At 38.6% G+C, this 14,211-nt stretch overlaps 1 protein-coding gene across 1 annotated transcript in view; it reads right to left on the reverse strand.

Moving 5' to 3' along the window:
- Positions 1-2,393: 2,393 nt before the first annotated feature.
- GAS6 (growth arrest specific 6) overlaps positions 2,394-14,211 on the reverse strand; it is a 45,452-nt gene continuing 33,634 nt past the window's right edge. Inside the window, exons 11-15 of the mRNA XM_087726498.1 lie at positions 13,695-13,859; positions 10,391-10,559; positions 8,092-8,264; positions 7,542-7,770; positions 2,394-2,919 (exon numbers count right to left, since the gene is read on the reverse strand). Coding sequence (XP_087582624.1) covers positions 2,768-2,919; positions 7,542-7,770; positions 8,092-8,264; positions 10,391-10,559; positions 13,695-13,859 — 888 coding nt within the window. The 3' untranslated portion in view covers positions 2,394-2,767. The remainder of the gene's footprint in view (positions 2,920-7,541; positions 7,771-8,091; positions 8,265-10,390; positions 10,560-13,694; positions 13,860-14,211) is intronic.

Below are 14,211 nucleotides of genomic sequence, written 5' to 3' on the forward strand. Positions count from 1 at the left end.
TGGCTCAGTGTGTGTAAGGCCATTGTGTATTGTATTTGCAGATAATGAAAAAACTAGAAAGGTTCGTTATCTTGTATACCTAACAGCTTAAATAATAATGCAAATTTGAGCCAAGTCAGTATCTCAAAAGAATTCACTAGTTTCACATCTGTTCCAGATCTACATCATCCATCTGAGAGCAAATTAGGAAATTCTAGAACACCAACAAAGTAGAAAAGTGGCAGATATTAGAATTAGTAATCCCTAATCTCTACTTGCTGAAATTTCAAGCTTAATTGGAGCTTGGCTACAGGATTTATGGTCTCAATCACGGTAGCTTTTCCAATCATGTTGAAAATATTACCACATAGTAATGCTCTTTATATTTTCAATGAGAAAAGAGGAAAAATATAGTGATATATATTTGTGGGCATGTCTGTACGTGCATGAAGGAAGAATACATGAAGAGATGAATAAATGCAGGATAAATGCCATGTGTGTAAATAAAATCCTTTAAAAATGTTTTTGTGGGCCTCTTCTTATATATGGAAAAATAGCATTACAAAATAACTTTATATAAATAGGATAACCAACATTTTCACCACTTCAGAAAGCATCCAAACACAGGTGATAAATCAGAGGGCTACACGTATATTACTAAAAATATACATATATGTTTTGGCAAAAGCTTAAACATCACCTCTTTCCTCCCCAGTGCAATACTGCTATTCTATAGTTTGTCAGGTAATCCAATTAGTAAGCTTCTGATAGTTATAGTGACATAATGTAACTATACCATGATGGCGAAGCTATGACACGTGTGCCAGAGGTGGCACACAGATCCCTCTCTGCTGGCACATGCGCCATTCGTCCCAGGTCACATCTCCATGGTGTTTCTTTCGTGAACTTGTTTCCCTACAAATGACGAAACAGAAGCTCACAAAAGAAAAAAAACTTACCTCTTGCCGTGCCTCCAGTGTTGGGATGCTCAGTCTCCTGCCAGCCAGCTGGTCTTTGAGTCTCTGCTGTGCATGCACACATGTCCGCATGTCTGTGCATGTGGCATGTCTGCGTATGCCTGTGCATGCATGCATGTCCACACGCACACACTTGTACATCATGTGCACGTACACATACCTTTTAGTTTGGGCATGTGCACACGGACAGTTTGGCTACTCAGTGTATAAAAGGTTCACCATCACTGAACTATACTATACTACTTTGTAACTACCCCCTATAGAAAAACATATATTGCTTTACTCCTATACTTTTTTCAGCTTTTGATGGGTACATTTGAAAAAATGCTGTTATATTGGGATTGAAAGTCAAAAGGCCTGGGACAAATAGCTTTCCCAATCATAGAAAAAGGCAAACATATTCTGAAATAACACACAAATAATCTGAATAAATAACAGCAAGCTGTTTAGGAACAGCAGGATAAACATGGACTATATAAAAACTCAAGAGCCCAAGCTTGTTACTTTTTCCAAGTTAATTTCTTAATGGGGTAGTTAACCGTAGCATATTAAGTCTTTATAAGGCCAAACAGTTTTACTAACTTTTATTGGATTCCAGGTTAGCCTAGAACTGTATATCATGTACACTGAGTACATGGGAAAGAAAAAAAGGAAGACTGAAAAGGAATACTTGAGGCCTGGAGAGCCCTATTCCCAGAATGTAAGAAGCTGGAAGCAGGTTGGATGGAGCTCATTCGGTTAAACTTGGTCAATCCAAAATATTACTTCAGCCATCCTCAATGAGACTGTTCTGCACTGTAGAGGCCGAAATTCAACAAATGCTGGGTCCTCCTTCCTTTAAATACTGAACTTATCAAGTTTCAGGAAATGGTTCCTAAACTTGCTTCTGCTGGAACAGAAACTCTTTTTTCTGTTTTGTGATCCTCCTCTTCTTCTTTATCCTATTGGATAAAGTCAAGTTTACTTTTGTTTATTGTGAGAAAGAAAGCTGAGGGAAGTGGTTATCCAAAGATAATCAGGAAAACAGGTTTAAAATCCACACCATCATTTGAATAAAACCAAAGGAAAAAGGTGGAGCACTTCATCCTATGCTTTTGCATCCCATATGTTTGTACTGTATCCAAGGGTAGAATAGAATAGCATTAGTATGAGGATTTTATTTTACAAGCCTTGATTTTCCATTACAGATTATACTTCCAACAAAGGCAGAAGGAACCAAGAGAGGAGAATGGGAACCACTATTGAACATGTGGATTTAAATGTTTCTTGTTCCCTCCATAATTGCTGTTTGCCATGTTTTCTAAAACCCAAAGCCAAACTTCTTATGTCTAAATTAGATAGGAAAACACATTTGCTAAGCTTAAGCTTTGAATGGGAGAAAATGTTAAAATCTCACTGCCCATGTTCATCTACAGTAAATGCTGTCCTTGCATCATATAATTCAACAAAAAGTTTTATTTTTTTCATATTTTGTAAGTTAGGAAGCAGCATTAAAAAAATACATAATTATTTTTAATCTTTCAGTCCACACACAGTAATTTACCAGCGGCTATGAACTGTCTTTCAACTACTTACCTCAGACAACAATTTGCAACTTCTGGTTATTAACATTAGTCTTCTCAACTATTTACAAATATATTACATATTTTAAATTCTCTCAAGCAAAGAAATATTTCAATAATTAACACAGTAGATCCTACATCACTTCAGTGTTCAAGGGAACTATACACGCAGTGCTGGAAATCTGAATAATTTATAACTGAAATGCACATATGTTGAATACAAAAATTCTGTGTGTGTTGCAGTGGCATCTATTGACCAGTTTCTACTGGAGGACAAGAATGAGAGGTGATGTCATTGGTCTTTTGGAGCGCCTCATCTAAATCCAGAGCTTGATTGTTAACTTTCACCGTCATGCAGCCATGGTAGGAAGCAGTAACTGGAGTTGAAGTGACAGGAACATCTGTGGTGTTTTTAAAACAAGAACAACAAAGACATCTTCAATAAACACTACTACCAAGCTCCTCATTCTTCTTAATTTCAAAATATATAGAACAATTGTTCTTTTTGATGTTGTAAGTAGTTCATGTATCTTATAATGGCTATATGAACAGTTGAGCCCCACTATGAAAAGAAATATTCACAAAAAGCACCTTGGCAAATGAAGAACCAGAACTTATATCCTGGAATGAATTCTAATTTCTTATCACTTCTACTTTCAAAATCTTCACTGTAATTTTTAAAATAAACTTTAGCTTTTGGCAGTGGAGTGGCACTGGAGAGCAAACCACTGCCAAAACCTAAAACCTGAGCTACAAATATTTTCTATTATTTCAACATAAACCTTAAATGGATGCAGCATCACAGTCCAGGTTCTGACTCTTGGTACATGCACCAATGTAGAATGGGTCGAAATATCATTTCACTATCTTATCAGCTTTGCCCCTCCTTTTAGCCAAAAGATCAACACACAATACACACAACAAACATGACTAGCTTTGATTCCCCCCATTGGTGATAGCATCATTACCTTTTTAAAAATATCGTATTTTTCGGAGTATAAGATGCACCTTTTTCCCTCAAAAGAGGCTGAAAGTCTGGGTGCATCTTATACACTGAATACAGCATTTTTTGTCTCCCGAAACCCACCCACCCCTCACCAAAATGGCCCTTCATACCTCTTAGGAGGCTTATAGAGGAGCTCCTGGGGGCTGGGGAGAGCAGAAATGAGCAAAAAATGGACCATTTTTTTGCTCAATTTTGCGCCCCCCCCCAGCCCCACAAGCACTCTATAAGCCTCCTAAAGGCTATGCATGGCCTTTTTTGACAAAAAGGGGCAAATTTTTGCTTGTTTTGGGGGGCCCCACCCTCTAGGAACATGCTACAAGCCTCCTAAAGGCTATTCATGCCCCCTTTTTTTTGAAGAAAAATGGGCCATTTTTGAGAGGTCTGCAGAGTACAATTTTTTTTTTTTTAATTTGCCTCTTCAAAATTTTGATGCGTCTTATACTTCGGTGCGTCTTATACTCTGAAAAATACAGTACACCCTGCAAACATCTCCGTATTATACAATCAGTCTCTGAGATGTGTATTTATCTCCACTGCCTTGCTGGACTCAGAAACACTGCAAGATCTCTGTTTTTGTTAAAATGATGAATGCACAAGCATTTGTTATTTGCTTCCCTTGACCTCACCTGCCAATTAAGGTTCTGCCATATAGGTAGTCCTCCATCTATGACTGTGAAGGACATGTTGTGATGTTGTAAAGTGGGATCACCTTGGTTAACGACCCCACCCCTGCTCTCCCTGGTGAGGTCAAATGACCATGCAGGTTGTTAAGTGCAGCATGGAGTGCCTCTGGAGTGGGAGAAGCCCAGTGCAGGCCCAGACCCACCTGCCATGGGACTCCCAAGATCTTCATCACCCCAACAAATGACATGCTCTGCCTGCTGCCCCTCGGGGTCCCCACAGCCTTTAGACCTTCTTCTGTCACCAGGTCCCCACATGCCTTGTACAAAACCATACTTTTCATATGAAACATTATTTTCTAATCTATAGCACTCTCCCTACTCTCCCTGAAACATATGGAATGCAGTTTCTCCAACAGGCTTTGGGTGATATCTAGAAAGAACCAGGAAGAACTTTGCACTTATCAGGAAGATATTACCTAGCTGGGGGAAAACAACTGAGCAATCTAATGCTTGGATGGGGTGGGGCAGAAAACACAAGGAAAAGCAGTCATCAGCGGACATTTGCATTCCACTTCTGCAGGATTCCTCTACAAACCAATGCTTGCATCTGTAAAAACTCTTCAAGTACTCAGAAAATAAAAGTAAGGAGCAAACAAACGCTACATTATCTGAGTAAGTCTCATATACCCAAATATCTTTGCTTAATTAACAAGAATGACAAAAGTACAGTATTTAAGAACCAAGGCCTTGCTTTTTTGCACTAATTGTTAACAAATACTCCCTCTCGGTCCTCTTATATTTCTGTGTTATCCATAGAAACCTTTTCTTTCCAAGAGCTGGCTCCCACAGATACAGACATATACACATACACACACAGTGCCTCTTTAGTACCCATTTGAAAAAGCAGAGATAAATCCAAGTTTAGCCCACTAATCTAAATTTAATCTAACAGGATCATATGGACAGACTCTAACTACAGACTCTAACACTACACTATGTGTAGCAAGAGAAATGAATGCGCCCATGACATATTCCTATGTTCACTGAGCATATACTTCACATATACTAAAACAGCGGCCCTCAACCTTTTGGGTACCAGGGACCAATTCTGTGGAGAGAGGATTTTCTGCATACACGAAGGGGTATGGTTTCACACGCTGCCTGCATCTTGCGGATGGGGCTTTGCTTGTTTGCGTGAACCGGTTTCTGGCATGCCGCAGACTGGTGCCAGTCCATGGACTGGGGGTTGGAAACCCCTGTACTAAAAAATAGAACTGGGCCTTCAGTAAGAATCAGTGGAATGTACTTTACTTCTACATAACTATAAGAAAATGTCTGCAATTTGATACAATTTGGCAAGTTGACTTTTCTGTCACTTAATCTGTTGTACAAGAGCAATCCTGAAGCAAAACTGGTATTTATTTTGCAGCATCACCACCACCACCAACAACAAAACAACAACAGTAATAATAATGGTGTCTTCCCAATAGCTTCAAATAGCTCTTGTAAAGGAGGTGGGATACCCTGGCAGATGTTTTTGATATTTGATAGCCACGTCCTGAGTTATTCAGTATTGTTGACAGAGGAATCAGTGCAATGACAAACCGTAGTGGTGACACTGAGTCTGCTTGAAAGATTCTTCTCTTGATGTTAACTTCTCCCAGTCTATCACAATTGGCCAGCAACTGTGTCCTCCACTGTGCCATTGATCTTTACATAAACCTTCTGATATTTCTACTGCTCCAGTTATTTCTAGGCACCTGATTAACCAACCATGTGGCAGGGAGTCAAACGCTTTCCTGTAATCAAGCCATGCTACATTGAAATTGATCTTCTTTCTCTTTCCATTTTCCAGAATCAATTAGAAGTTGATCTTTTATCCCTTTGCTGTTTGGGCAGGTTTTTTTCTGCTCAGGTGGAAAGAACTTATTTTCAGTAGATGCTGTTGGACTGCATCAGCTATCACACCAGAAAGTAATATGAAAGTTGTTGGTAATAATTGGCCTGTAGTTGCCTGGTCTTGTCCCCTTTTCAAACTTTCATTATCAGGTAGGTTTTGCCAGATGTTAGCCACTCTTCAATTTCACCTCTTGCAGTATGTTGTTAAACTGCTTGGCAAAAAGTGAGAATAGGTAATGCCAATGGTCATAGGCATCTTGGGTGCAATCCCAAAATAACAGGAGCACCACTTGAACATCATCGGCATTGACAAATTTACCACCAGTCAATTGCAAAAGGTGTTTTTACTCAGAATAGCTTACGTCCTGTGATAATACCTTCAACACCATCAAACATCCACATCTGCCTAGCCCAGATAATTGGAAAGGACTCAACAAACAAAAATGCCAAATCTGGACTCAACATTTGGCAGACACTGCTATGAACCCTAATAAAGTAATGAAAATAATGAATGATAATGAATAGACCAAGTATATGATAATGGCAAAAATAATGAAATAAAATTAAAACCATAATAGAAACTCTCTTTAAAGCAACCATATCCTTCTTTAGGACCTTTCCTCAGTTTGCACCAAAGGGTTGCATAGCTCTAATACTCACCAAATGTAATCAATGTTAAGATGTGCCTTAATCCAAATAATTACAGGAACCATAAACACATAAGGATTTTGAAAATTCTGTGTAAACTATTTCAGAAACCTGAGTCATTATATAAGTTATCCCAAATAATCACATATCTACTGGAAAAATTAGCAGTGGTGGAAGCTACTGATCATTTGATGACAGCCATATGAAAGCATCTCTAAGCATCAGGAGTGGTATTTTTATGACTTCTGCACATCCAGCAATTGTAATAGACTTCTGGACTATTTCCTGTAAATAACTTGCAGTGCACTGCCTGGGTATTAAACAAGGAAGATCATAATGTTTGCTAATGGAACATATTTAATTGCATGAACAGCTGAATAACAGCCTCTGCATCCCAAATGATCTGATGTGGTTGAATTCATGTATTAGAATTATACAATTGGAATTATACAAAGCCTTGAAGGGAAATCTATCATCAGTTCTAATATAATGGAAAAACGTTGAAGGGAAAATTATTTGCTCTTCCATGAACAATGTACATATTGTATGTTATATTACATTCATTTCTATTATTTCTTTGTGACTCTTTATTAAAACCAGGCCCGAGACAGCATGAAGTATATATTTTTTTTCCTCAGAACAAAATCAAATTTAATTGTGCTTCATTTACTTAACTTCCCCAAGGATATAACCTACATGCTGTAATGTGTTTAAAAGCAAACAAGTCAATAAGGTTTGTTCTTGAGGCAGTCATGCAGGAAAGATGGAAAAGATCCAATTTTCACAGGCCACCTATTCTATCAATGAGCAGATCATATGCATTCTGGATGTAGAATTGAACACTCACCTGGCAGTCCTCCCACATAGGTCTTTATAGATGACTGTAGATAATTATCTAAAACAGACAGATTATCTTCCAGTTGTTCCTGGTTTAGTTCATTCTGTCCTGCAGTCCCATCCATGGTCAGAACTATCTGACTATTGCTGATGGAGATGTCTATCAAGTGTTCTTGTTTGTCACAAATGCTTACTGCCAGCCGGCAAACCACAGTATTCTTCACTGCTAGGATAATAAACTGTACAGCAAGGAAATAAAATAAAAGTTTGTTAATGAAATACTGACCTACTATATTTTTGAAAAAGATTAAAAACTAAATAATACTGAAGATGTTATTATGACATATATATTGCAGTGGACAACCAATCTGAAGTATTCTATTCCCATTTCCCAGAAATCTTTGAAAATATACTTTTATAATGCGTTAATTAACATAACATAATGCATTAATTAATATGAATTAGTATTCACGGAACTGTTTTAATAATTTAAAAGTTCCTCCTTGTTGTACTACACATACACATGCATGAAGTATTTCAATATGTATTTGTGTGCTTACCTGTTGCTTAAGCTTCTTTGTGGAATGATAGTCAATCAGAGCCACTGAAAAAGGGACTATTGCTTTATTGCTAACAAGAGCAAAGAGCACTCCAGTATCTGTGGCTGGACGAATTAAAAAATTTACTTTTAATTCCCACTGCTTCCTGGTTTCATTGATATCAAATGGATAAGCTACAGAGAGAAGAAACAGAGAACTAAGTGCATATTCTACTATTTTTAACACTTCAAATAATAAAACAGTAGGTAAGATTTCTCACTCATGGTAAGAACAAACGGCCATAATCACAACTTCTTCAGATGTATATTGTTATTTTATGCTATGTTGCTATGTTATAATAATATTTCCATCCTTTTAACAGCTCTTTTGTTAATTTCATAAAAAGCGCCGTGATTGCTTTGTCTAGTTAAAGATTATAATTTTTAATCACTAAGACATCTGGACTGTAAGAACCTGGTCAATCTGCTAGATTTTTAGGGTCCCTAATCATCCAATATCGTGAGCTGCAGGAATTAATTCTGGGTTTCTAATAGAAAGAAACTAGAACAAGGAAATAAAGCTACTTTCAGTTCTATTTTACCTCAGTGCAGCATTAGATGTATAATACTGTGTTTTCCCCAAAATAAGACTCAGTCTTATTTTATTTTGGGCTTGAAAATAAACACTCGGGCTTATTTTCGGGGAGGTCTTTTTTTAAGTACAGGTGGGAGAGGTGATTTGGACATGCTGTGCAGCTGTCTGGCTCATGTGAGGGTCGCAGGACGCTTATGCAGAGCCACTGGCAGCAGGTGGAGGCATGGGCAGGGAGGGGGAGAGACAGGGATCTGGATGTACTGTGCAGCTGCCTGGCTCATGGGAGGCTTGTGGCACCACTGGCAGCAGGAGGGCAGAGGCAGGTGATTTCGGTGCAGCTGTAGGCAAGCCTAGAGACAGTGGAATAGAGTGGGTGGTGTATTGGGATTGCTTGTCTCCCCACCCTTGCCTCTGCCTCCACCTGCTGCCAGTGGCACCATACAAGCCTCCCATGAGCCAGGCAGACGCACAGCACATCCGGATCACCTGTCTCCCCTCCCCCATTCCTCTGCCTCCGCCTGCTGCTGGTGATGCTGCACAAGTGTCCCGCGAACCTGTGAGCCAATTACATTTTAAGCCCTAGTGAATTTTCTCTCCTAAGTCATAACTCATACCATACATTGTCTGCCAGGTTATATGGGCAGGGAAAGAGGTATATCACATTGCAACCAGCCAAAAGTAAATCATTTTATATATTCTATGCATGGCTTTACTTAAAAGCTATTACCATATTTTTTGGAGTATAAGATGCACCAGAGTATAAGATACGCCTTAGTTTTGGGGAGGAAAATAGGGGGGGTGGAAATCCTGCCTATCAGGGATTCATCTGGCTAGTGTCATTAGTCTAATCAGCTTCAGCACATACGTTTGCTGGCTTTGATTGTGCACGCTTTTTATCCCCTGGACTATGTATTCCAAGTGAGGCCACACTGATTAGCAATTACTTACAATCATTACAAACAATCATTATTGAGGGCAAGTGAGAAGTCTATTTGGACCAAAAAGGAGTACACTTTCCTATCTAAACTCTCTTTGAGCTCATTAACCAGCATGATTGATGCTATTTCTATTCTGGAAACTTGGGAGCAGTAATACTAGCAGATTATCTGCTCCACAGAAAAGTTGAAGGGCATACTTAAATGAGAAAATTCAAAGAAGATAGCCACAATTTTGTCGCATTGGAGAGAAGTAGATTTTCCATTCCTTGAGAAATTGTTTTTGAAGCACAGACTCCATTTTGTTTGTCTCTACTCTTCCAAGCCTCACATAGATGTACCCATATCCAAAGGGGCGAGTATGCTGCAGTAAAAATATTCAAAGCTTTTTTTCATCCCTAATGAGGTGCTAACGAGTAAAGCAATCTTCCCTGCTTTGCCTGCTTTTCCCATTGCTGCTCCCTCCAACCATCAGCTGTGCTTTGGATGCTTTTTTTTAGTCGGAAGGAATAGCAATGAGAAAGCAGGCAAAGGACATCTCTTCACTCGTTTGCAGCTCATTAGGGCTGAAAAGCTACATTTGGAGTATAAGTTGCACCCAAATTTTCAGCCTCTTTTAGAGGGGAAAAAGGTAGATCATGCATTATACACATATTCAATATTCTTTGTAAGAGGTTAGCTTTTTCAGTTATGATAGCGCCATTATTTTTTCTTCTTCGTCCATGCCTAGAAGACACATTAATTTTTTTGTAAAACTTTCTTTCATATAATAATTAAGAACAAGCACTTACCATAACTGAGATTAAACATAGCAAATCCTTTGCCAGGGTAGAAAGAGCCTCTTCCTGCAATTGCAAAGCACTGCATCTTATCATTCTTTTGGACCATTTCTTGGATATTCATGTCGTCCTTATTCTGCCAATTCCAAGCCCTCATACATCCATCTAGACGAGGGTTAATCTAACAAGATAAATGGAATGACCTTTCTTTGAACTGCTGATGAAAATGGAAAGGGATTTATCCAAATATTTTAACTTAGAAAATAATGCTTTTCAATTATCTCAAATCTCTCTCCAATATATTCAGTGGTGGGTTCCTACCAGTTCGGCCTGGTTTGGCTGAACTGGCAATGGTTTGGTAGCCTAGGTCGCTGGAACCGGCAGAAACCCATGCCTGCCACACCCCCAAACTGGTTCTCCCGGTGGCGCCTTGTTTTTTGCTTCTGCACATGCGCAGAGCAATTTTTATTGCATTGCTCCTTTGCGTACAGCACACATCAAGCGCGTGCACTGCACGGTCATGACCAAATTGGCAGTAACAACTGCCAGAACCTACCCCTGAATATATTGATTATATTTATACTCAATAAATATAATATGAATATTATAAAACAACATAGGCTTAATCAACCATTGCCAGGACATACAGTACTGTTACATTACTTCAATGGCCTTTTTTTTTTGGTAAATAGATTGTATAGACTTATGTAGGCTTATAGTTTAGCTGCATTTGGAATGCTGTCCTCAGTCCAACTCATCCAAAAAAGAGAACATGTTCTGAGAGAAAATGTTATAGCACTTCCCCTACAATCAAACGACAAAACACAAGAGGTTTGAACTTTAGAGTAGGTGGGGGATAGGCATTTGTGAAATTTAATATATCTATTGCTTTTATTGTTGTTGTAAGTTGCAAAGTTGTGTCTGACCCATCGCGACCCATGGACAACATTCCTCCAGGCCTTTTTGCCTCTTGGTACTGTCATGGCAAAGATACTGGAGTGGGTTGCCATTTCCTTCTCTATTGCTATAAGTGATGCTATAGGAAGGAGAGGATGACAGAGAATGAGGTTGGATGGAGTTACTGAAGCAGTCAGCGTGAGCTTAAATGGACTCCAGGGATGGTAGAGGATAGGAAGGTCTGGAGGAACGTTGTCCATGGTGTCATGATGGGTTGGACACAACTTTGTGACTAACAACAACAGAGCATCACAAATATAGGATGTTGATAGAAACTCACTGGCTATCATAAGCCAACCAAAACTGCTTCCTGTAACAGGTTAAAAGGATGTTCTGCTTTAAGCCAAAAGGGAGCCATGTCTCTGTCACAGCTTTTCCTCTTCCATTTCTTTAAGTTAGAGAGCAACATCTATGTCTGATCATCAAGCAAGGTGGGCAGGTAAGAAGAGATGGCTGTAGTTGACTCCTCTTCCAAAGAAATAAATGCAGTGGAAGGAAGGGAAGAGATGCTTATGTGGTCCCTCCTGACACCTTGCCATCTGCTGCTTTCATTGATTCATAAGAAGCTGTAGTGTCACAAAGCATGGAGAGAATAACCAGAGGGAAAGAACTATTTCTATAGGTTGTGAAAATGTGAATCCATCTGAGTGAAGAGTTTGGGTATAGAGCTGGTAGAACAGTATGTCAGAAGAGTGATTAAAGGATTAAAGAGCCGAGGTGGCGCAGTTCAGCAGATCAAATCTCACCAGGCTCAAGGTTGACTCAGTCTTCCATCCTTCCGAGGTGGGTAAAATGAGGACCCAGATTGTTGGGGGAAATAGGCTGACTCTGTAAACCACTTAGAGAGGCTGTAAAAGCACTATGAAGCGATATATAAGTCTAAGTGCTATTGCTATTCATGAACAGGAAGGCATGTAAAGTAGGAAAACAGATTTTAATGCAGCATGATATCATTTCTTAGGCTAAGAGTTGCACTTTTCCTCCCAATGATGCCATTTTAGTTTTATACACTTTCTCTCTAGTTAAAGAATAATATGTATTTGTCATGAGCCTGGTTTTGTAAAACCTCTTTCCATCTTTTGTGAAATCGGACATTGCCTTATCTTCTATATTTTAGAAAGGTTGGCTTTATTTATAATTTAATTCAGTCTATTGTTTTGATTGGACTTGTATAGACCATTCTGCATTCTTCCAGAGGGAGTACATATGGAAATGAAGTGAATCATAAATAATTTTCAGTCAGAATTTTCTCAAGAAAATATAACACTGCAAGATAAAACATAAGATTCCACATAGTCTACAAATTAGGTCACTGAACCTTTACAGAGTTTGCTGTGATAAAAGTTGCAAAACACTATCACCAGGGAAGCATAAAGAGAAAAAAAAACCTTAAAGAATGCAGAGGAGTAAATAGACTTGCTCATAAGGTATGTTGACCTACTATCCTCCCTAGAGCCACCAGCTAAAAATAGATATGTGAACATTACAAAACAAAGGGAAAAAAACAGAACAGCAGAAAAGCCAATTTCTATAGTGTTGAGAGCAATTTTGCTTGCTTGACATACACTATATTGCCAAAAGTATTCGCTCACCTGCCTTTACTCGCATATGAATGTACTGTAAGTGACATCCCATTCCTAATCCATAGGGTTCAATATGAAGTCAGTTCACCCTTTGCAGCTATAACAGCTTCAACTCTTCTGGGAAGGCTGGCCACAAGGTTTGGGAGTGTGTTTATGGGAATTTTTGACCATTCTTCCAGAAGCGCATTTGTGAGATCACACACTGATGTTGGACGAGTATACGTGGCCTATCACTTCGTGGCTGAGTTGCTGTCATTCCCAAACACTTCCACCTTCTTATAATACAGTTGACTGTGGAATATTTAGGAGCAAGGAAATTTCACAACTGGATTTGTTGCACAGGTGGCATCCTATCACATTTCCATGCTGGAATTCACTGAATTCCTGAGAGCGACCCATTCTTTCATAAATGTTTGTAAACACAGTCCACATGCCTAGGTACTTGATTTTATGCACCTGTGGCCATGGAAGGGATTGGAACACCTGATTCTGATTATTTGGATGGGTGAGCGAATGCTTTTGGCAATATAGTGTATCTCCTGAATATGTGTTCTACTGCACAAATTTACTCTTGTGGTCAAAAGTAATCTGACATATGAGTTTTTAAAATACATATTTTTTCTTCATGGACAAGTTATTTTATCTTACTTTATTAGTATTACTTTATTATTATTATTTTATCTTATTTGAATCAAAGATGGCTATATCCCTTGTTCCATCAGGTGCCCAACTCTACCACAAATTATAAAATGCATGCAATGAACAGTCCTACTTACAGGATGTATAAGATGATGGGTCTTGAAAGGAACTCCTCCAACTGTTAAATTTAGTTGATAAAGTCCTCTGTCTTGAGTAAACAAATCGCCTGAGACAGCTATCCTCATAACTGCATCCTTATTGACTTTTATAACTAAACTTTTTTCCAATTCTTCAACTGATATCTGACAGAAAAAATCACAAAGGGATCAGGAGAGAAATATGAAAAGCACATCATCTCCCATATAAAAATATTACTGAATGAGCTATTTTCAAGTTATGTGGTGGCTATGAATTAGCCTTGTCTTTAGAAATACATGCAGCCAAATAGCTTTATTTTTCTCATTCAGTAGGACAACATTGTAATTTCTGAAGTGAAGCTAGGAACAAAGGGGTAAGCTGACTTATCTCAACAAAGCAGTCCCTATGAATCATTTCAAGTGAGATTCCACACATTAAAATTGAGTCTCTCATAATATTTTACATACATATATTTGCTAACAATAACAAGACAAAACATATGATCAATATGCAGCT

The sequence above is a fragment of the Thamnophis sirtalis genome, unplaced genomic scaffold (assembly GCF_051295495.1).
Source record: "Thamnophis sirtalis isolate CommonGarterSnake01/CBP01778 unplaced genomic scaffold, rThaSir2_p1.2 scaffold_12, whole genome shotgun sequence".
Classification (NCBI taxonomy): domain Eukaryota; kingdom Metazoa; phylum Chordata; class Lepidosauria; order Squamata; family Natricidae; genus Thamnophis; species Thamnophis sirtalis.